Source organism: Macrobrachium rosenbergii, chromosome 44 (assembly GCF_040412425.1).
Source record: "Macrobrachium rosenbergii isolate ZJJX-2024 chromosome 44, ASM4041242v1, whole genome shotgun sequence".
NCBI classification, from domain to species: domain Eukaryota; kingdom Metazoa; phylum Arthropoda; class Malacostraca; order Decapoda; family Palaemonidae; genus Macrobrachium; species Macrobrachium rosenbergii.
Genome location: NC_089784.1, coordinates 22,983,909 through 23,008,003, shown reverse-complemented (window position 1 = coordinate 23,008,003; position 24,095 = coordinate 22,983,909). Strand labels below are relative to the sequence as shown.

The 24,095-nt window shown below is 36.6% G+C and overlaps 2 protein-coding genes across 11 annotated transcripts in view; one reads left to right on the top strand and one right to left on the bottom strand.

The window, feature by feature from the left end:
• The window catches only part of LOC136829400 (trypsin-1-like), a 14,020-nt gene extending 3,158 nt beyond the window's left edge, over nt 1–10,862 (top strand). For both annotated transcript variants that reach the window (XM_067087898.1, XM_067087897.1), the window contains exons 3-11: nt 195–308; nt 843–1,001; nt 1,836–1,930; nt 2,357–2,390; nt 6,219–6,330; nt 6,485–6,592; nt 7,415–7,569; nt 9,645–9,817; nt 10,224–10,862. In XM_067087898.1, coding sequence (XP_066943999.1) covers nt 195–308; nt 843–1,001; nt 1,836–1,930; nt 2,357–2,390; nt 6,219–6,330; nt 6,485–6,592; nt 7,415–7,569; nt 9,645–9,817; nt 10,224–10,391 — 1,118 coding nt within the window. In that variant the 3' untranslated portion in view covers nt 10,392–10,862. The remainder of the gene's footprint in view (nt 1–194; nt 309–842; nt 1,002–1,835; nt 1,931–2,356; nt 2,391–6,218; nt 6,331–6,484; nt 6,593–7,414; nt 7,570–9,644; nt 9,818–10,223) is intronic.
• A 987-nt stretch (nt 10,863–11,849) lies between these two features.
• On the bottom strand, nt 11,850–22,758 carry LOC136829401 (CLIP domain-containing serine protease B4-like). Of its 9 annotated transcripts, none has more exons than XM_067087903.1 (11): nt 22,700–22,758; nt 20,077–20,314; nt 19,151–19,264; nt 18,737–18,904; nt 18,469–18,551; nt 18,186–18,219; nt 17,788–17,965; nt 15,877–15,954; nt 15,257–15,396; nt 14,284–14,456; nt 11,850–13,366 (listed from the first exon to the last, which is right to left on the bottom strand). In XM_067087903.1, exons 2-11 carry the CDS (start codon nt 20,159–20,161, stop codon nt 13,196–13,198), a joined length of 1,224 nt encoding a protein of 407 aa, XP_066944004.1. In that variant the 5' UTR covers nt 20,162–20,314; nt 22,700–22,758; the 3' UTR covers nt 11,850–13,195. The 9 variants fall into 9 exon arrangements, with proteins under 9 accessions (XP_066944004.1, XP_066944007.1, XP_066944002.1 ...); XM_067087906.1 differs by having other exon boundaries at nt 18,186–18,216; nt 22,642–22,705; XM_067087901.1 differs by having other exon boundaries at nt 22,642–22,702.
• Nucleotides 22,759–24,095: the final 1,337 nt, after the last annotated feature.

Genomic DNA, 24,095 nt, shown 5'->3' with positions numbered 1-24,095 from the left:
AATACTTGGTATTTTATTCAGTGCATGTAAACCTAAGATGAATTCCATGTGCATGAAAGCAAATTAGGCCCACATCATGAAATTCTATAAAAATCCCTTATTTGAAATTTTGTCTAATAAAATATGCATCAAGAACATTAAACAATATTTACCATCTTATAAATTTAGTAAATTTCCTCTTTTTTTTTTTACAGGGAGCTGTGAAGATCATTTCTTCGAGTGCCCAACATGGCAATATTTTGGACAATGCGACACGAATTTGGAATTCATGGCGAAGAATTGTCCTCACTCGTGCAACGTCTGTGTGGGTAAGTCATTCCAGTGATAAGAGAGAAATAAGCATATCATTTTTTAATTATCAAATATCAAGACAAGAATATCCGTTTAATTTCGAATTCACTTTGCACTCAAAGGGGAATATTTCTGAGATGTGCACCTGACCTGCAAGGTTTTTCATTTATTTCCTTCTCGTATTCGGGGCATATAGTGATAAAAGTATCCAAAATGCCCGAGAAAGTCGAGAAGTTACGAGATCATTGTATCCAACGAAAATACACGCGCGCGCACACACACACACACACACACACACACACACATATATATATATATATATATATATATATATATATATATATATACATATATATATATATATATATATATATACATACGTGTGTCTATATACATACATACATACATACATATATATATATATATATATATATATATATATATATATATATATATATATATATATATATATATTATATGCATATATACACACATCTGTATAAATATATATAAATTCATTTTATGTCCCTTTTCGTTACCCTTTTTAACAGATCCTGGCTGTTTCGATCGCAATGCATTATGCGGAGCCTGGTTTCAGCAAGGATTTTGTCAGACCTCCCGACAGGTGCAAGCAGCGTGTCCACACAGCTGTGATATTTGCCAGCTGCCGGAGAACCTTTTGCCAAAAACTATCACCAAGCCAGATTTTGGTAAGTGCTTTGAAATGCATGCATTCCCAGATATATGTAAATTAATATACACATGCTGTTAAAAATAAAAGCACGATCTATATTCATTTCAATTTTCACTGTATTTTACGTTTATTCCCCGTAAGTGGGTAGTGCCGTCAGTGCATCTCACGGGGCACACTGTAGGCATTACTTAGGGTTCTTTGCAGCGTCCCTTCGACCCATAGCTGCAATCCCTTTCATTCCTTTTAATATACCCCCATTCTCTTATCTTTCCGCCGTCTAACTTTTCACCCTCTGCTAACAATTGAATGACCTCATAGTTCCCTGCGCTTGGCATTTGCCTTAAATTTTATATATTATTTACATATATCACTTGATTACATACATCACTTGCTTCCTGGATGTTGCCTCCGTGCTATAAATTAAGATTTTATTGATACGGTGAATAAAACTAATTTTACAAATTCATACATTGCATAAATCCATTTTGTCAAAACTGAAGGTAATATGCTTTAGTTATACTGGATAGCATAAATAGTAATAAACAATATGGCCTTGGAAAGTCAGGGTATCCTAGCTTTGTTAGGGTAAAAAGTTACATATTTTACATTATTTTGGCAGATGTTTTTCGCATCAAAGTGTAAACATTTTGTTGTTGACCAACTTCAACTAAAAATTTTGGCCTTTTTTTCTGTTATTTCGCTCTCTGGAGCATGGTCCAATAAACTGCAACTTATCAGCCTAAAAATGACAGCCTAAAGAATGTCCCAGCTCGAAAACCAAATTTATTTACCAATTTAAATTCACGTGTTTGTATCCCATACTTGAAGTATGTCCTTTGTTTCCACACAGATTGCGGGAGGCCAGGGTCAAGTTCCTTCATCAGAGGAAGGAGACAAATCATTTTCCCAGACGACCCTGGGTACACTATCTCTCAGCGAGGACAGGTGAGGGATTTATAATGATGATTATTAAGATGATGAGGATGAAAATGATAATGAAATTAACGTCAGCTTCAATGTTTCTGTTATGAAAATTACTTCTGATGTTTATTTCACTATTTTTTCTAGAAGTGGAGATTGTTACGAACGTAATGATGTTAATGACACCGTAATTGTTTTGGTACTGTGAATCAGTACATCTGGCATTTCTTTAAGTGATTTTATGAGATCAGTAAACTCGAACACAAAAGAATAACTTTAAGAATTTTTTGTTGAATTTTAAGTCATCAAATTCAGCCAGTTACAAAATTTACTTTACTAGAAAGGATTGACTTAAATAATACTGGTATCGTTGAAGAGTCTTACACAGAATCCCAGACAGCCATATAAACATAAGACTTTGAGCCCTTTTCCTTTTTAATCTCTTTCCAGCAAACTGGGCAACTAAGAGTGCCAGCCCCAACAGGTAAGGAGTTTCCAGTCTTTATGTTATTAATTTGTAATGTTCTGGTTTTAGTTTATTTTCTCATAATTTCACTAAATTTCTATGATCATTCTCCTAATTGCTCAACGCTTTCATTTAAGGTTAACTCATATTTGTGGCTATTTAAGTGTTTTTAAGCTCATCACCTTATGTATATATATATATATATATATATATATATATATATATATATATATATATATATATATATATATATATATATATATATATATATATATATATATATATATATATATATATATATATATATATATATATATATATATATATATATATATATATATATATATATATATATATATATATATATATATATATATATATATATAATATAAGAGAGAGAGAGAGAGAGAGAGTTAAGCCTGATTTTATTTGCTTATTTTTTTTGTGCTGGTGGTAAATATCCCCAGCCGATATCACTGTAACCAATGGTCGTTACCTCATTGGATGGGTCGATATCATACTGGGCTAGCACTGTCCTAGGCCCGCGCTCGATTCTCCGGCCGGCCAATGAAGAATTAGAGGAATTTATTTCTGATGATAGAAATTCATTTCTCGGTATAATGTGGTTCGGATTCCACAATAAGCTGTAGGTCCCGTTGCTAGGTAACCAATTGGTTCTTAGCCATGTAAAATAAGTCTAATCCTTCTGACCAGCCCTCTCTAGGAGAGCTGTTAATCAGCTTAATGGTTGTTACCGAGGAACATGAACACCCAGTTCCGATGAGCTCCAGTGATATCGGCTACTGATATTTACTGTCAGCTCCAAAAGAAATAAAACGAAATAAAATAAAAAAAAAACTATACGTTAATTGTTCTTTCATATCTGGTAATGCTGATTGTCTATGATTTATGATATTGTAGTATTAAGCCGTTAACGATACTTTTACATGAAAACTAAGACCCTCTTTCTCTCTTTCTCATGCACTAACACACACACACATACACACAAACAAACAAACAAACAAACCTACTCATTTAGAAGTTACTGTAAGTATATTTGGTCACGTGACTCAAACTTTTAGGTGGTTTACTTAAATTAGGATTTGGAGGCGGTGCTGAAACTGGTTTATTTCTGGAAGCCTGCCTTCATTGGTATATATACTAGCAGATGCTCGCTATCGCTCGAATTGGCTAGTTCCCATATTCGTACCATATCCATACCCATATCTGTATCATACCCATACCCATATCTGTACCATACCCATACTCATACCTATTCCCATACCCATACCCATATCTGTATCATACCCATGCACATACCCATACCATACCCATACCTGTATCTGTACCATACCTAGACCCATACCCATACCCATATCCATTCCACATCCATACCCATAACCATATCTGCACCATACCCATGCCCATACCTACAGTATACCCATACTCATATCCATTCCATATCCAAACCCATACCCATATCCATACCATACCCATACCCATACCCACACCATACCATACCATACCCATGCCCATACCTACAATATACCCATACTCATATCCATTCCATATCCAAACCCATACCCATATCCATACCATACCCATACCTATACCCATACCCATACCATACCCATACTTGTACAACACCCATATCTGTACCATACCCGCACTGATACCCATACCCATATCCTTACCATACCCATACCTATACCCATACCCATAACCATATCCATTCCATACCCATATCCATGCCCATACCATACTATTCCCATACCTTCCGGTCATATAGAAACAACTAACCATATCTTGGTACCCATACCCATAACCTTACCATACCCATACCTATACCCATACCCATATCCATTCCATACCCATACCCATACCCATACCCATATCCTATCCATATCCATATACATACCCATACCATACCATTCCCATACCTTCTGGTCAGTTACAGACATCATAAAACATGTAAAAGGGATGTGGGAAGGGGAGGGGGTAGGGAGGAGGGATGGGAAAGGAGGAGGGGAGGGGAGGAGGAAGGGGAATTATCGTTTTTCCATGAGGGAGTTGAGGTCCCCGGGAGAAGTTGGGTGTTAGGGATCACACTGCCTAAACTGGTTTTGGGGGGGGAGGGGGAGGGGAGAGGAGAGGGATGTAGGAGGATATGTCCCGGGGAGAGGGGGGAGGTGTTCAGGGACCATCCTGCTTAAACTAGCTTTTGAGGGGAGAGGGAAGTGGGGGAATGGGGACACACCCCTGGAAACAAAGCCCAGGAAATTAATATTATATATATATATATATATATATATATATATATATATATATATATATATATATATATATATATATTATCTATCTATCTATCTATCTATCTATCTATCTATCTATCTATCTATCTATCTATCTATCTATGTATGTGTATATATATATATATATATATATATATATATATATATATATATATATATATATATATATATGTACATACAAAACTTATAAATAATTATCATTGTTAGTAACGGTATTCATGACAATTTTCTACAAACTGTTTAATTTATAGATAGTATGAATGTTGTAAGCCTCAGATAACTCGACAGGCATGCAGCAAAAAACCCTCACATGCACGCACAAGCTCGCGCGCGAACGCACAAAAAGCAGCAGTTACAAAAGCACTAATCTGAATAATCATAGGCTAAAGGAAACGTTATATCTCCCCAATTCAGATTATTGAATAAATTAGTGTGGCTTTTTCGAGCACTCGATCTCTGATATATTTTTACTAAATAAAAATGAAACTTTTCTCAAGGCGTTTGTTGTAATTGCGGTACATACTAACAAGGCAAAACAAAGGAACAAACAAAATTCACAACTACGTCGGGTCTTCGCCTAACCTGTAGCGCGACACGACTCTCCATCACGGGAAAACCTCGCCTTTTTTTTTCTTTTATTCTCTCTTTACAAGGTACACCTCACTCGTCGTTATTTCACCTTGAATGTCCTCCTATTAAACTTCTTTCATCTCTGTATTTGCTGGTTTTGCATCACACTCATCTTCTCTAAAGCACGGAATGGAATTCGTCTTCTAGAAGACCAGGACGGTTCTGTTATTCAAAATTCACGAAGTGGCAACTTTGCCATGATGTTAATTCGGAATGCATAATTGTACCTTAAGAGTCCAGTTTTTGTCCTGGCTGGACTAACCTAAATCTTGCGTCATCCAGATCATTGTGGAGGCATATCCCTGCATATAACATCATTCTACCTTCTAAAGCTGTAAAACTCTTTTTGTACGAATGATACATTTGTAAAAGAAGTCTGTTTTACTTTAAACCTGGATGTTCTACCTTTTTACTGTTAACATTTTTATTTCCTTTTTGCTCAACTGCTGTCTACCGTCCACCGTTTCTGCTAATACTATTCTATAGTCCTTTTATAATTACAGCCATTTACCTTTTCTTATTCTTGTCTTTCTTCCTGGGGAGAATAATCAGACAGGAGCAAAAACCTAGTTCCAAACGGTGCTCAATTAACTCCAGTGAGTGTATCTGTAAAAAGTCATCAAGTAGCCAATTCAACCTGAAATTCGACCACATAAATTTGTTCGCTTTACCGATCGATTAGTGCTGAACCCTTTAATTGGTAAAGTGAAACGTCAATGTTTACTGACAACAGTAAATTTAGCGCTTCACAGATTTGTTTTAGCTTGCTTTCTCATGTATGCTACAGTGCAAGACCAAATAGACAAGCACTCTGTTACGTGCCAAACCATCTTTGCCATTTATTTACGTAAAGCAAATCTTTTGATGCAACCATTAATCTTGATATACGACTTCTTTGGTATAGAAGGCAGGACTCCCTTGAGGATTAGCGTGAACGACGCATTCTGCGGAGCAACAATCATCCACGAACGGTTCCTAATCACAGCTGCTCATTGTGTGTTCAGTCAAGATAGACCGTGAGTTCGTTTTTGTGTCCAATTTCTTTGTCATTATTCAATTTTTCCTCAGGATGGCATACTGAAATGATTCAAAATAACATTTACTATATACTTAATTACTGTATCCATAATTGCCGTAATATTAGGTAACGTTTTCTCTCTTTTTTACTAGGCCTATAATGGTTCGTGTGGGTGAATTGGATTTCTCTTCTGACAACGAAGCACGGGCCAGACCAGCTGATTACAGGGTAAAGCTCATCACAGTTCATCCGAAGTTTAAGTAAGTATTCCGTCGTAAATGAAACCTTGGGACCTCCTTTTTAACCTATGACTGATAACAACGCACCGTGCCTTAGGATCAAGTTCATGCATGTTCTACAAACAATATGATCTTACCTGGTTCCCTTTTCAAAGTAGATAGTTCTTAGCAAATTTTCCCACCTTATGTTTGTGATATAGGCAGAAAGTATCGGGAGAGAAACTGTTTTAGTACTGATGTCTTTTCCGCAGTTGTGTGACAACGAAGTCGCAAAGAAAAATAAACAAGTAAAAAATGCGCCGAAGTTTCTTCGGTTCAATGGAGTTTTTTGTACAGCCGCTACGGCGTATAATCAAGGCCACCGAAAATAGATTTATCTTTCTGTGGTCTCGGTATAATGCTGTGTGAGCCGCGGCCCATGAAGCTTTAACCACGGCCCTGTGGTGGTCTCTCACATCGTTGCCAGAAGCACGATTATGGCTAACTTTAACCTTAAATAAAATAAAAACTACTGAGGCTAGAGAGCTGCAATTTGGTATGTGTGATGACTGGAGGGTGGATGATCAACATACCAATGTGCAGCCCTCTAGCCTCAGTAGTTTTTAAGAGTGCGGGCAAAAAAAGTGCGGACGGACAGACAAAGCCGGCGCAATAGTCTTTTACAGAAAACTAAAATTATGCGAGAGACAGTGGAATTTAATTGGGAATATCAGCAGTCACAGCTTACCACGTGTTAGTCTCATAATCACCTGTATTTTAATAATATACTTTTTTAACACGCTTAATTATGTATCAGTTAAAATATTTATTATCATTAGGTTCATCTTTTTTACACTTGAATAGGCGCAACTCTCTTGAACGCTATAACGACATAGCCATCATTGAGACAGTGGATAAGATGCAATTCAACGAAGTGGTCTTCCCGCTTTGCCTCTCAGACAGGAGGCCAGCTGTTGGGTCTATCGCAACTGGCTCTGGCTTCGGCTTGGTGAACCAGAGTAAGTATTGCGAATTCTAGTCATCTTATTTTTCTTTCAGTTAAATCAGCCTCTTTTCACATTTCCTTTACCACTCGCCGCTTCCGTTTTCTATTAGTTAGCCGTTACTGCTGTACTATGCTGAAACTTTTCCGGTGTTAGGGAGAGGTTTGCGAAGAAAACTGGCAAAAATTATTTATTTTTATGTTGCTTCATTAGTCACTCATACTGACAGTCATCTACTAAAAGTGTATTTCTTAGATTTGATGATGTTAACTTCTTCATCTCCAAACACGAATACTGGAAGTTTGTGTGTGTGTATGTAAGTGTGGCCTCCAAGGTTACGTTCCTACACTAGGACTGCCACAGGGAATGTGGATTCACCCTCGAATTCTTTTATTTGCATGTTTCACAAAGAACAAATTTTCGAGTTGACAGAAATGCTTTATTTAGCAAAGCATTTCTCCTGACTCGAAAAGCAAAAGTTAGGTAGATTACAAAATTCCTAATTTTCTCAACATTACTCATGAAAATTCTTCTTCAATATCAAGTTAGATTTGGTTCCAGTATTTACTGAAAGATGCCAGCGGGAAAATTTATTTATATAACTTTGTTTTGCAGCTTATTGTTACGGATTAAATATTACTTTGGAATATTTGGAAAACATTTCAAACAATGGAGCATTCTGCGTGGATTCTTCTCTAGACAGTTTTCGGTAATTGCTAAAAAGAAAAAAAAAACAAATAAACCCCACTTTAGTCAGCAGTACACGAAAAAACATATGGGCACATGTAAAACAGCTTTGCATTATTGCCGCTAGTACTGCGCATAATTTCTTCTTTTTGCAAAGGCTAAAAAATACGAAGATCAAGGTCAATGTCCATCTTTTTTTTTTTTTTTTTTGTAAGGAGATAAACCGAATACACAGTCACATGGATTGATCAAAATGAAGAATACTCGTAACTCTTGGCCACGATACCTCGTCAACGTAACACCCACTCGTATATTTTCTGCTGTGGTGCTTGAACTGCATACGTAATTCGGTGGCTGGTGACACTCACCTTTCTTTCGGTATGCACATTCATGGCTGAAGGGAGTGCTTGTGCATCCATTCGTGGTAATTAGCGAGAATACCACACTTTATCGCTTTATGCTTGGTTGGTACCATAGTACCATATTCCCAAACCTTGGGTGATGCCACATTCTCCGTACCAAGAATGGTTAAGAGTTCGCCTACTTACCTTTAAATGTATATGGGACATACTAACTGCAAAACAAAAACCGATTGCCGGTTTATACAAAACAAATGCTTTCCACTTTACTCATTTTGCATCTTGTACTCTGCTCTTATACTCTCATATTTCAAACCAAACATTAGGCCTACTGCGGCAGTCATTTCAATCGCCTTAGGGAGACTTCATATTTTCTCGTTATAAATTACACTGTTATTGTACACTTTGTTCTTAAATTTACTATTCTCGTTTTATTTACTGAATTTATCTTGAATTGTTTCATTTTATATTGCATAGGTTTTGAGATTATTCCCTTAGGCAATATTGGATTTAACAAAGTTCTGTGGATTATACAGATGTAAATGTTTTCAGATAATAATAATAATAATAATAATAATAATAATAATAATAATAATAATAATCCGGGTGAGGATATATTATATAAAACGGATTTATTGTTGAATAAGTGCGCAAACAAGGCACATTTGTTTAACTGCGTAATATGTTATAATGTAGAGAACCTCTTTCTTCTTAAATGACCGAATTTTCTTCATCTAGCATTGCTGTTTCAATTTTCTTCGAGTCTAAATGGAACTCTTTATGTCACAATTTTGTTTTAACTGATCCGCCATCATGAAAATAAATATGTTTCCAAAAGTTTAATAATTAGTACTTATTACTATAACATCGCAACTGATCTTCATAAGCATATGATATAAAATACTCATATTAAGGCACTGATATATATATATATATATATATATATATATATATATATATATATATATATATATATATATATATATATATTTACGCTCGTTGCCTAAAAACTCATAGACTAATTGTTTTTTTTTTTCTTAACAGCTCATCGTTCAGCCCACGCACAAGAGGCTGACCTTAGGATATTGGACTCCAGACTCTGCGAAGCTCGGTACGTACACGAGGGTCTGGGTACCACCATCAGACACCAGTATCCTCAGTTCATACAGAGATCCGACATTATCTGTGCTGCCTTCCCCGGTACAGATGCCTGCCAGGTGAGTAGATGGGCGTTTCTCTCTCTCTCTCTCTCTCTCTCTCTCTCTCTCTCTCTCTCTCTCTCTCTCTCTTCTTATTTTCGTAACTTATCAGCCTTTATCATAGTGCTCTCTCTCTCTCTCTCTCTCTCTCTCTCTCTCTCTCTCTCTCTCATAATTTCTTTGTTTTAACTGCTTTTATCGCAGAGCCTCTCTCTCTCTCTCTATATATATATATATATATATATATATATATATATATATATATATATATATATATATATATATATATATATATATATATATATTTCAGTTGTGTATTTCTATCCAGTATGTCACGAGTACAAAGTCTAGAACAGAGAAACCAATTGATAGAGGGTATTTCTCCGTTCTTGAAATCTTATCCCAACGACTTTCTCTCCCGCAGGGCGACTCAGGAGGACCTCTGTACCAGGACGCCAACGGGCGGCGCTACTTAGTGGGCGTCATAAGTCAAGGTATCCCTTGCAGTGGACAAAGTTATACTTTACCTGGATTCTACGTCAGCGTCGCAGACCACATCGATTTCATCAATAGTGTCGTTTACCCGTCGTGATCGGAGTTTTATTTACATCGCTTAATTACGTAGCCAGGTAGGCTATGCTTTAATTCGCGTATGTTATCATGTTCTCTCAACCTCACATTTCCCATATCCAACTTCTGCTTCGGAAATAATGTTTACAAAATAATGATACCACAGACGCTCGAACTCTAGATCTCAATTAGGCCTAGTTTAGCAGTCTAGTTGGTGTGGTGATATGTTTTTGTAAGTGGAGGATCTGAAAATTAATGAAGATTCCATTATTTCTTTGTGTTGAAGTATTGGCTAACCCAATGCGTAACCTTCTTAGCAGAGGTAATAAAAGGCAGTAATAATACTCATGGGTCTTTATTTATGTATACTTAACGTTCAATGTTTGCAAGTATTAAAGCCCTTCAGACATTATTCATTTTTATGTGTTTTCTACATGCCTATTCAGTGATGCTTCGGGTGATGATGCTTCTTGAATAAATGGTTTCCATCTCGTTTCGAGTGTTTGTTTAATCCTTTCTCTCAACCAGTTTTGTGAGATATCTTGCATAGTGGTGTTACAGACATTATTATTATGATTATTATTCAGAAAATGAACCCTATTCATATGGAACAAGGCCACAGGGGCCAGTGGCTTGAAATTCAGGCTTCCAAAGAATATGGTGTTCATTTGAAAGGAGCAACAGAAGGTAATAAGAAATACGGAAAGAAGAGATCAGTTATAAAAAAGAAAAAATAAATTAAGAAATTAAAAAATAAATAGATAAAATCTAAGTAAATTATTACAACATACAGGGAGAATTATTTTAGGGTAGTAATGCATTGCACCTTGGCTTGAACTTTTGAGGTTCCAACTGCACAGCATCCTCAGGGAGAATAAAGGTCCCCTGGAACTGAGAAGTTCGACAGTGAGGCACATATGTAAGACATATAAACAGCTGTGCCTCGACTGTTAATTTCAACAAGTTTTATTTGCTGTACGAAAATTTTGAGCTATGAAAAAACTGAAACGCATAGAATATGAATGAAAATCGTATATTTTCAGATTTGATTATACTAAATAAACTTCTGTTCAAAAAAATTATACCAAACGTAATGAAATGAAACATGAAATATAACATTTTAAAAAATCAATAGGACTGAAATTTATTCAAGGATCTATTGATATTTCTGAACGCACTGCCAATCAACTTTCAGTTAAGCATAAAACAGCTATTCAAGCACTCAACTTTGGCCATGCTCTGAAAAAAAAATCTATCAGTACACGAAGACCCGTGAAATATTGCGAAATACTATAATAGGTGTCATTCTCTTAACAGCAGTCTTTATAAATTTACCCTGAGAAGCAAAAAGAAGACAACCTTTGTTTTTACAATGGTCTTAGCGATGTAAGAGAATCCTGAATCAGCTAGATTCGAAGTTCATCCTAGTCTTGAAAATGTAATTACTCATCCAGGAGGGGAAATAGTGATAGATCTAATAGTAGTTTCTGGTACTCTTTAATGGTACAAAGTCGTTTTTCTTATTTTACAGCAGAACCCATTTGTTGGAATTATGAATCTTGAAAGTGATTCAATAGATATTATATACACATCCACATAGACAGAGTCATAGTAACGCTTATGGTTAGTACCGGTACACCACAATATATTCTAACATGCAAAGCTTTAAAGAAGAAGGATAGCGCATACGCAACCCAGCCTTTAAGACAAATGAGTGAACTAAGTTAATACAGTATATTTCAATAAAGCCTTAAATATCATGTTAGGTACTGCAGCTGCAAAATCTGGCATTGGTAATTGGCTGAAAATACATAATTAAACCCGCAGATTTTAAGAACTTGTCTCCACAACTTGCAACGCCGTAACTTGAATATCTCTTCAGTCCTGTCTCCGTTTTCTCGCTCTCGTCGAACTCACCCTGTCCCTCAGTCACCTTTCACTGGACTTGCTCACTAGCCTTAATTACTCAACAATAATTATATTTTTATTAAACAATAATTAGGTTGGAGGCAGGAAAGGCACCCGTCAATAAAACATTTGCCAGAACCTACTAAGAAATGAGCCATTAAGATAAAAACAGCTGGAGGGGGGTTCATTAAAAAGAGCTACCTAGCCTATGGCTTAATCTGAGAAGTACTCGTACAGTAGAAGGCAAAGAATAAGTTGCATTTCAGTCACCCACAAAATTTATGCAAATTAACTTTGTCATTTCGTAATTACTAATTATGCTTCATCAGTCAGGCCAAAGTAGCCCATTAAGAAAGCCCAGTCTTCCTGCAATTCCAACTGAAACCGATTTAGTCACTTTACAACGGTGAATTAAGCCAAAGAAATCGATCTGACCAATCAGTCTCTCCTCTTACGATAGTTAATTATCCCTTAGAATCCACTATACTATGATAATTCTGACATTTCATTAGGCTACATCTTGCAATATAATGTATAATTACACTGCATCCTTGTTCACCCATAAACCCCCAACTAGGTCACGTAAATTACCCAAAAGATGTCCTTTAAGAGATGTTAATTATCGGAAAACGCCCTGTCAGGTCGCTTCAGTCAACGATTTAAGTCGCTGCTGTTACGCTCAAAAAAAGGAAAGGCTAAGTCATCCACCCATAGTGCCTAAACAAGCCATAGTTACCTTCATTACCTCACACCAAGCTAGTAGTAAACTAACTTAGTCTCATTTCAGTGTTTTTCTATTCTCAGCCTGTCATTATTCTTCTTAGACTACCTCAGCCTCATACCTGCATCATCTGATTAACCCTTCAGTACCGTACCAACCACTATATCCACAAAGAAACACGGTGTGGAAAAAAGCATTTAAGGATAAATGATGCTGTTGATGAAGTCAATATGATCTGCCACGCTGGTGTAAAATCCAGGAAGGCTGAAGGCAGCGGCTGTTCGCCTACACGAGGAGTCTTTGCTGACAAAGCCGATAAGGAAGCGACGCCCCGACTCGTCTCGGAAGAGAGGACCTCTTGTGTGCTTCTGGGGGACAAAAGGGAGGGGGCTTAGATATATTATATCACATCTGAAGAGGACAAAGGCCTACATGAAGGACCTGCATGTATCCATTTCTTTCCAAACTCTTTGAATAGTAATTGTGTATCCTGTAATTATCACTTTTGCAGGTAGGCCTATATTTCAGCATTTTCCATCAGATGCATAGTTCTGGAAGGCCAGCAAAGAATATCCTCTTGGAGTCCTCATTCTAAAATAACGAAGACATTATTATGTCCTAATTTTTGTACTTGATAGAAACTACATTGAATGGAAATTTATTTGATTCTTCAATAGAGGAAATACCGTTTTGAATTTGGAGAAACAAACACTGAATATTCTTAAAATGTACTTATGAAAAACATACACTATATATATATATATATATATATATATATATATATATATATATATATATATATATATATATATATATATATATATATACACGTATATGTATGCATATATATATGTGTGTGTGTTGGGGGCGATGTACGCTCATGAACGTCTTAAATGAATTAGCAGAAGCACAGACCGCTATCCGGCAAGACTGAGATTCATTATGGCTCATTGTAATGCTGATCACCCGATAAGCAAAGTCAAGCAACGTTGAATCTGCACGTGGATGGCGTTGGGCTAGCAAACCTCACCCCAAAATTCTTACCGGAACTTAATTATTACATTTTGACTTGAGGGACAAATTACAACCATAATTAAATTAACAGCTAGTCAGAGAAAGCCATGTCAATTTTGAGTATTTTCCCCTCATGAAAATTACTGTGATCCGATAATTATCGTTCCCTGAAAACTTGTTTAAAGTGCAACGAGAGAGAGAGAGAGAGAGAGAGAGAGAGAGAGAGAGAGAGAGAGAGAGCAAACCACACGGAGTGGATAGTCTGACCTACCTCACACGGGTTATTTCCTCGGAAATTGGCGCAAAGGATGTCCGTGTCCCGAATGAACCGAGGATAATGAGCTCTGAGCGAGTCTGCCATCCCTTCGCTCTTATAGAGGATTTCGCACTGGAGCGAGTGCACTATTTCCAGGTTACCGTCGTCCCTTTGTGCAGACACGGGACCTGTTCAAGGATGAAATCAGTTCTTTTGAGACCAAACGGCCTTTGTTGAAATCTCCTAAACCTTATCGTTTTATTTTACTCTTTATATTTTTCTTGCTTTTTGCTTGTAAATTAATAAAATTGTCGTAGAGATGATGATGATGATGATGAAAATTAAAAATTGACGCATACTTTTATCTTCAATGTGAGAAGAGAGGCTTAGATTTCTTCAGAACATGTACACTCCCTGAGAAACATCCTTGTCACATGGAAAGACACGTAGTCAGACACTTCCTAGCTTCTATTAAGCATAATAAAAAATCTGATATGTTCCCATCAATGCCCAGCAGCAAATATGAGGTGAAGTATTCAAGACCCTTACTAACCACTACGACCAAATGTCCTTTATAGAGCAATTACAAAATGCACACAAAAACTACGATAGTAACTAATGAATCTAAATGAAAACTTGGAGTCACCCCAAATGGCCTTATCTAAACAATCGGAAACTGGCTGTGCAGTAAAACAGTTGCCGTGAAATTATAAACCAATATAAATAATGGGAGAAAAACAGTAAAGTTACTGGAGAAGTAAATCTACAGCTATGTGTGGGTACATATATTTAAAAATGAATCTCTACTGAGAGCTTTCATGAAGCTGTTCGATCCCGCTTGTCAATCTCAGAAGAGGAATCGAACAGATTTCCGAAAGCCCTCTGAAGTGGTTTATTTTTTAATACATTTGTACCCGTACATAACTGTGGACTTGTTTCTCCATTTCAAGAAGCATAAGTATTTTTTAAGTAAAGTTATTATTGTTACCTGAGCCGTTATCTGTAACTATAGAGCCAGCGGGAGGCCTCTGATCTGACAGACAAGATGGATAAGCCTCCTCACTGAACTGGATGGCCTCTTTAGTCTGAAGGAGGGCTATGTCATTATACCGCTCGTAGGAATTAAGTCTGTTTTTCAAGAGAAGAGAAAACATGGAATATAATTACTTTACTTGGGTGAATTATCTAGAGCAAAGTAATATTGATTTGTAGTATAATAAGGCAAATTTGGAAAGGTTTTCAAACTATCATTTGAACCGTATGTACAAGTTATTTTAGTCTTTGTTGAAAGATACAGGACTTTGTTAAAACCTGATATGACATAAATATATAAAAAAAAACTTGAAAGAAATAACTGAGCTGGGGTATTCTTATATAGAGAAATGAACAATATATTTAATATATATACAATCGAAATCAAGGTACAAAAATAAAAAAAAACAAAAGCAAAAATAATTCAAATGTCAAAATCACTATTGGTTTCTCTGTTATGTTTCCAGAAAAGTATACAAATTCAGAAATATCTCAGGGAAGAAATATGTTCAGGATTAGATATTACCAACAAGCTCAGTTATTGTTCCAGCTAATATAATCATCATTAAAACTTACTTGTAGTTGGGATGAATGATGACCTGTGACACTTCATAATCGACAGGCCTCAGATTACCCACGCGAATCCGTCTAATGCTAATAAAGGGAGAGAAGAAAGAACAATGAGGTGGAGAAACAATGGACAGGTAACCGATTCAGGTAGATCTAAGTAATAGATACACGGCGGGTATTTAGCGAGAAATGGCAGTTTCTTTTAGTATTTTGGTTGCTTATTTACAATTTAACGTTATTTTTTGGAGGTCGAATGTAATTAACCTGCAATTAACCCCTAAAGTCCGCCCAACAAGGGGTTTCCATACGCGATCTTCACAAGACAGAGCATGGGTACGTCTGTTTGGAACGGTTCATATCCCGTCCGGCAAGTGCAATAACTTGTTAACGAAGGGGTACCAGCCGCCCCACCCCCAACCCCCGGGCCAGTACTAAACACAGCGAAGGGACATTCCATTTGGCCGACAACAAACAAATGCACCGCCAGTATCAGAAGCCCTAAAAGTGTAGAAAAAAAAAAAAAAACAGGCGTGGAGCTAATACATAGAAATACCCCGATTTAAATACATAAATTTTGCCTTAGTATTTAGTAGCTACTCAAGACACTAATTATCTAATCTAACAACGACCACTAACATCAATTTGAAATATACTCATAGTGGCATGATTTTTCAAAAGGAGAAACAAATCCACAGTTGCGTAATTGTACAAATATATTTAAAAATGATGCTGTACCGATAGCTTTCGAGAATCTACGCTCTTCCCCTTTTCAAGAGATAAAGATTGAAAAGGGGGAAACCTACGGATTCTCGAGAGCTCTCTGTGTAGCTTCCATTTTAAATATATTTGTACAGTTGCACAACTGAAGATTTGTTTCTCCTCTTTGAAACTCGTGCTATTATGAGTATTTTTTAAGTCGATGTTAGTGTTTGTTGTTAGATTAGGTAATTAGTACCTTGACTAACTGCGTAATACTAAGGCAAAAATTATGGATTTAAATCAGTCATCTCTTCGAAGGCAACATGAAAATCATCTTAATTCAGCACTGAAAATATGTCTATGAGATTTAAGCTGTCAAACCAAGTACTAGGGAATTTACGGTCACTCAGCTCTTAAGATAGTGAAAAGAGGGCGTTAGAGTGGTTGGACAGCAAGATAATGAGAGCCAGAAAATAAAGGAAATGAAGTGCAAGGATCTTAATAGCTCTTCGTTGGGTGAGCCGGTAGAGCTCTTGACTGTCACTGGATGGGCCGGAGTTCAATTCCCGCGGCCGGCTGATGAAGAGTTAGAGGAATTTATTTCTGGTGATAGAAATTCATTTCTCGCTATAATGTGGTTCGGATTCCACAATAAGCTGTAGGTCCCGTTGCTAAGTAACCAATTGGTTCTTAGCCACGTAAAATAAGTCTAATCCTTCGGGCCAGCCCTAGGAGAGCTGTTAATCAGCTCAGTGGTCTGGTTAAACTAAGATATACTTAATTTTTCAAGGATCTTAAGGTGGAACTGGGAGAAACGCCAACACCTGTAATAAGAAGTATAGATAGAGACGTTGGATATCAAGACTGAAGAAAGGAAGCGGAAATGGAGGCAAAACAAAAGACATAAGAAAGGCAAACATAAAAATATGTAAAATAAGAAATTGAAAGTGTCAAGTATAGTCTTCGAGATCTAATAACAAGATTTACAAGATATGCAAGACGATATAACTTGAACAATTTTACGTAAATAAAAAAAAAGATAGTCCTGAATCATACAAAAGAAGCAGCCAGATTTAATTTCGAAGGCTCCTTTAGATGATTCATATTGGCAGAATCCTTCAAGTAGAGGAAGTTTTCTTTACTGGTTTTGCAAATACCATTTGATTTCTAATATTTTCAGATAAAATATTTATAAAAAAAATGACAAAGACAACTCACGGCCTGTCAGGATCAAGAGCGCAGTGTGCCGCAACGAGCAAGAACCTCTGATGAATCAGAACAGGGGAGCAGTGGTCCTTCCCGAAATTAATCGGCGATTTCCGCAAAAGAGCGCGAGTCTGGTGATCGTGGGAGACGTCGTGGTGGTGATCGTCGTGGTGGTGATCGAATGGATGTACTGGAATATGCGTATTCTTCTGAGCTTGCTGTTGTTTAAGATTATTCTAAACAGATGCATGCACATACTGCCTTTGAAAAGTTTTGTGGAATATTACGTCAGTCCAAGGAGTAACTGACCTTTAATAGAATTTAATATTACTGCAATATTATAAAAAAAATGGATTTAGAGCAATTTTCCCACGCGACAATGAATTTACAATAGTATTGCAATACAATACCTGTGTGCCTCTTAGATCTGCTCTGTACGGGCTGCTGAAAAGAGAGAAAACTGATTTACTACAACAAGAGCATCTATTGTTGGAATTTTGGTTAGTTTTATTAACACTTTTTTTTAACTATAACTCATGTTCTAAGAAAAAAGATGTATGTTTTTTGCATCTTAAGAATTTCAAGGGAAATTTAACTTGGAGTGACCGCTACTGATATCATGCGGTAATGACAAGTTCATGAGTTTAATCATCCTTATTTTCCTCAAAATGAAGGTTTTTTTTATTTACCTACCAACAGAAAATCAGCTGCCGAGGTGCTCTGCCGTTTTGCTCTTTCAAAACCACGCCTCCTTTCCCTTAAAGGTCTCCCACAGCCTACAGCACATAAAAACAGTGCACATGAAATTTCGAAATATGAAATCGCTGAAATAAGCTATGAGGGAAACAGAAAATAAGCCTCAGAATTTAAAGTATTACCGTGAGTATTGACTAAAATCTTTCTCCTTATTAAATAACCTCTGTTTGTATAAGTCTTGTGATAGGCTCCACAATATACGTACCGAAATCTGGCCGAGCGATGCTTCTGGTGTTGTTGGACAAGAACTCGCCCGGAATCTGGCATAAGTTGCAAGAGTGGGGACAGAGCATCTGCACGAAATCGTAAAGGGTACACGATCCTTCGAGAGCCCACGAATCGCAGAACGGGCTACGATTGAAGCATCCTGGATCTACGGTGAAAAGAAAATTTTTTGCGAACTTTTGATGTAGTTTCTAGATCCTGTGGGAATGTATATACGATAAAAAGATGTCTTAGCGCCCTTGCAGCTGTCTTGAAAATCTCTTTGGAAGCTCACTTTCGCCTTGGAAATTTGATGAAGATATCTGTCATCCAGAAAAAAGTTCAAATAATATACACGTTAAGCCGTATTTTTTCGATGTAGCCAAGTCAGTATAATTATTCCTGAAATGCTTACCTAGACAGATTTTACAGCTGACTGGACAATTTTGAGCCATGAATTTTAGATTCGTGTCACAAAAGCCCCAGGATTCCCATTTCGAACATTCGGTAGAATGGTCCTCACAACTTCCTGGAATGGAAATACTATGAAGCTAGTATATGAAAAAATAAGAGAGTGGAAATAATGTAAGAGCGTAAATGGACAACACGAAATAAATCTATCTTCATACATAACGAATATTGCCTAGACATTAGGGATAGCGACTTTTACTAAAACAAGCTCTGTAACTTAGTTCACTTTCCAACAGATATGTTCGGATCCTTTTCTTGCAATGAAAAACAGGAAGTAGAATGTAATTACTGCAGGCGTTATCAGCTCAAAAAGATAAGGGGGCTGGCTCAAAAAAGGTGTCCCCCTCCTTGTTATGTTCTGCTTAAGAATATTTTTATCTAGACTTATTTTCTGTCAAGTACAGCAAACCCCAGAGAAAAGGAGGTTACATGAGAATGAAGGATGGAAAGAAAGATAAAAATAAATGAAGAAAGAATGGCTGTTAGGTAAACCATTCAATAAGTGATTATCATAAAAGACAAAAAAAGAAAAACGATATTTAGAGCCATACTTTAAACTGGGAGTAATATAAAAGGAAAATGTGAGTTAAAGAAATCCTTAGCAGTTTTATAGAATGGCACTCTTCAAGTAAGCAAGTTTATAAAGTGATGAGTACCCATGCTAGACCTGAGGAGAGAGAGAGAGAGAGAGAGAGAGAGAGAGAGAGAGAGAGAGAGGGCACAACTTTACAATTTTGCATTCTTGCAGAGTGCATCCACTGAATTTCATATATGATGCGCAGTAAAAATTTGTAATGGAGATGAGGGTGGCTGAAAGACAATTTGAAAATAAGTCAATCAATAAACATACAAACAAAAGAGACTTCTTACCAAGATGGGCTCTCGTGTTGGTCACCTTTAACGTCAAAATCAGGATCCCCAGCAGGTTCAGAGAAGTACTTGAGGATGCAAACATGATTTTTCAGTTTGAACTTTCCTCAGCGCGGAAAGTCTTACTTCAAGCAGGTAGTCTTTCTCAGCTCACTGTGTCTCCCTCAAAGACTGTATGTTTCTCTCAGCTTGTAATCTAGTGGCGAATTCTTCAGTACCTTAAGGCATCTCTTTGTAACTGAAGGAAAACAAGAAAGATTAATTGCAGCTTTATGATGTAAATGAATGAGGTTGCCAGCTAACGAAAATTGCTGTAATCGCAACAGCATGGACTTTGTGGCTTGGCAATAGATTAAAATAGACATAAACACAAACACAGAACCCATGTTATAATAAAGTTCATGTGAAGATGAAATGGACAAACTGATTAAGACAGGAAAATAGTAGAGAAGAAAAAAAGAAGGATCAGGGATAATATTAGTTGGGATATTTCATGAAAAATTTAATCTGTTGACAATCTTAGCGACCACAGAGAAACATTACACGTGAAAGGAAAAATGTCAGGGCAAGAATTTCTAATCTTCTGGGAAAACAGAAATAGCCGTTGGTTATATCACCATCAGTACACATGACTATAATTTTGTCAACATGAGAAGGGTGGCCTTGGTGATGTTGCGTGGCCACGGGGGAAGTGAAATTCCGTTGTCTTTTGCTTTAGTCGAAAATGAGCAAAACAATACCTAACAAATGATAGGGTGGGTTACTTGCTGTCAGGATAGAAATCAACAAAAGACCATAACATCAACATGAATTTCAGACTGCGGCCGATTAAGTCATTATGACTGACCGCTGTAGGCAAAATATCAATCATATCGAAACAGGAAACCAGACTGATAGAAGATTCGGCAGATTCAATTATCAGAATCTTCTTTCTTTCTCAAATTTACTCAGCTAATTTTCTTCTTGAGAGGTTCTCCAGTGCACGATCAAGACAAACTTTTTTCATTTTGATGTTTTTTATTTTATTATTATTTTTTTATTACGTAGATCCAGCCACGTTCATTTTTATGTTTAAAGCGTGATCAGAGATTCTGTCTCTTATTCTTTCTTTGCTTCAAGGTACGTGTTTTCTTTTTTTATGACCTCTGGGTAGGCTACAGGGCTTCTGTCCGATCGAATTATGAGTCACCCAAGGTCTTTTTGTACGTGACCTTGTTATTGCCAGACCTTCCCATTTCCTCATAACGTGCTGCTCTTTTTCAATCTTTCTTGAGGTAGTGTTGTGTAAGAAAGACAGAATTTATTTTTGACACTTTTAACGGCAACATCTTTAAAATATGTTTTTAAAGCATATTTTCAGGCGTAACAAGTTCATTTATAAATAAGCAAAGTAGAATCCAACGTTGCTATCTCTCTCTCTCTCTTCCTCTCTCATAAAATCCTGTATGCGTGAATGAACATAAGACATTATTTCAATGACGCCCCTAACCATTTTTTCATCGCATTTAAGCCTTAATTAACCTGTCTTGAAAATCGTTCTACTGAAAAGGCATCTCGTGGTAATATTTCCATGGGGCAGATGTATACGCATACCTAAAGAATAACAACAAAAACTCTGTTTTCACTCTTTGCCCGACCGTCTTCCTAAGATATGCCGTTCTGTCTCCCCAAGCAGCATTCCAGTTGCATTTCCAGGCTTACAAACTGCTTAAATTAACCTCAGTACCGAGGTTTCACTTTTTTTCTATATTATTATGCAATATCTTATGCTGACGAGTGAATAAGGTGTACACTTGGGCAGACAACATTGAAAGTATTGAATTCTTTGTTATCGTAACGCCAGCACATATCCTGGAAAACGGGTGACAGGCACAGTATCCGGACAACAATTAAGACACTTAATATGTTGAATCACTTTAACGTCGCGACAGAGCCTGAGGTTAGTTAGATTACGTTAAACAATTTCCCTTTCATATTAGCCGAATCATAACTTTGGGTTGACATGAACCATTTCTAAGGAGACTATTAGGTTGTCTTGTATATGTCAGTTTGATATCAAAAATGTACTTTGAAAATATATACATCCTTATTTTATCTCTGCAGTCTCTATTTCTGTGATCACTCCACAACGTCTGCTTACCTGAGAATCTAACTATGTATTTCTCGTGATAATGGCACCCAACCCCAGCCTACAGAGAACCGTATTTCATTAAACACTGACCACAGTACATAATTGCCCACCAAAAAATTCTAAGCAAACATAAGCACCGGGTAAATGCATCCTCACCAAAGCGACTCAGGAATTCCTGCGTTCACAGAACGTACACAAAGCACCAGACTTCAGAGCGACGCCATAGAGTCACCGAGAAACTAAATATTATTTGAGGCAAATCTAACCGTCGGTGAAGGTGTATCTCTAGGTATCAACTTCACAGATTAAGTTTGTCCACTAAGAATAGCGTGGAAGTGAGTTGCCAGAGAGACGACGAGGCAATTACGAGAGAGAGAGAGAGAGAGAGAGAGAGAGAGAGAGAGAGAGAGAGAGAGAGAGAGAAGCTCTCTTACTGTCCTTCGTATGCTGCCTACTGATTAGGAATCACCTCACCACCTCTCCCTCACTTACTCAGCTGAGGTTCCAGCTCTTCCTCGCTCACCCAGTTGAGCAGCTGGGCGGTATCCTACAGGGCGGGTTTTTCAGCCCTCGGAAAATTTTACAAGTATTTTGCTAGCGGTGTCGTTTGTAAACACGCCCAGAGACGCGAGCTCACATGCGTTACATAACCATATAATCTTGATAAGGTTATGTATACATATATATATATATATATATATATATATATATATATATATATATATATATATACATACATATATACAAACTTTACTTAAAAAAAGGGAGAATTGTTGGTTTTAAAAATAATGTAACTGAGTTTTCTTGAAGTAGCTTTTGATTTACTAATAAAAATTCGTTCAATATAACCCAAGTTTCATTCCCAAACGAGGCTGAGTTGTATGGTCATGTCCATTTAAAATCCACTTTGATTCTGTTCACTTAAATTATGAATTAAGAACCTGATAGACAGATGGCTGTAGTGGATCGTAGCTAGAACAGAAAAGAACATCGGACTTACAAACTTATCCCGAAAAACTGACTGAGAATTGGAGGTGTTTTCTTTTTTTAATGAACTAAATTGGTATTTCATGTAGATATTTAGAGCTAAATGTTGCGTTTATGTCTGTATGTGGCCCCGTATAGCTTTCTGTATATCAGATGCACAAAATGAAAAGTTAAAGTAAGGTCTAAAGGCTATGAAATATAGATATTTGCATCTATAGATATAAAGTAACTCAACAAAAGGGATAGATATTTATAATTTATACATAGGTTTTCTGTTAAGTAAATTTTTTAGTCATTTCATTCAATCGGCAGATACAAAAAATGGAAGTTTATTGTCTAACTCTCTTCAGTGGTAAATCTGGTTTTATTATGTTGGCTACTCGAGTGATCGTAAAAAGCTCTTATGTGATTTTCGTGTCCGTAGATAAGAAAGGTACCGTTCACACATCTTCTAGAGATTAAAGGTTTCAAACTTAAATTCCGGTTTTCTAGCTACTTTTTTTTTATTTCTTGACATAAAATTCTTTTTAAATGTAGCTGATATAGGAATCCCCACTCCCAGTCCCTCTTTTGTTTACAAAACTTTCCATCGGAAAGGAAATAATTATCTTCGGTTATTAAGTTTTGCGATTAATAGAAGCCATTTTCTGGCATACCTCAGAAATCTGTTTTGTCAAAGTAGATTTTATTAATAATGATTTCAATAGCTTCCTTTGCTGGTATGTTAATATCCAGTGAGGCTGGGAAAGACATTCTCAGTTTCAAAATTTTGTTTTAGGTAATTATTAGGTGTGGCGCCCGTTCTTGTACCAATAAAGCTTTGCGTATATTTTACATGAGAAGTAAACCATTCCTTAAAAAAAGAAAACCTGATGCCTAGTATAAATACGAACACAGTAAA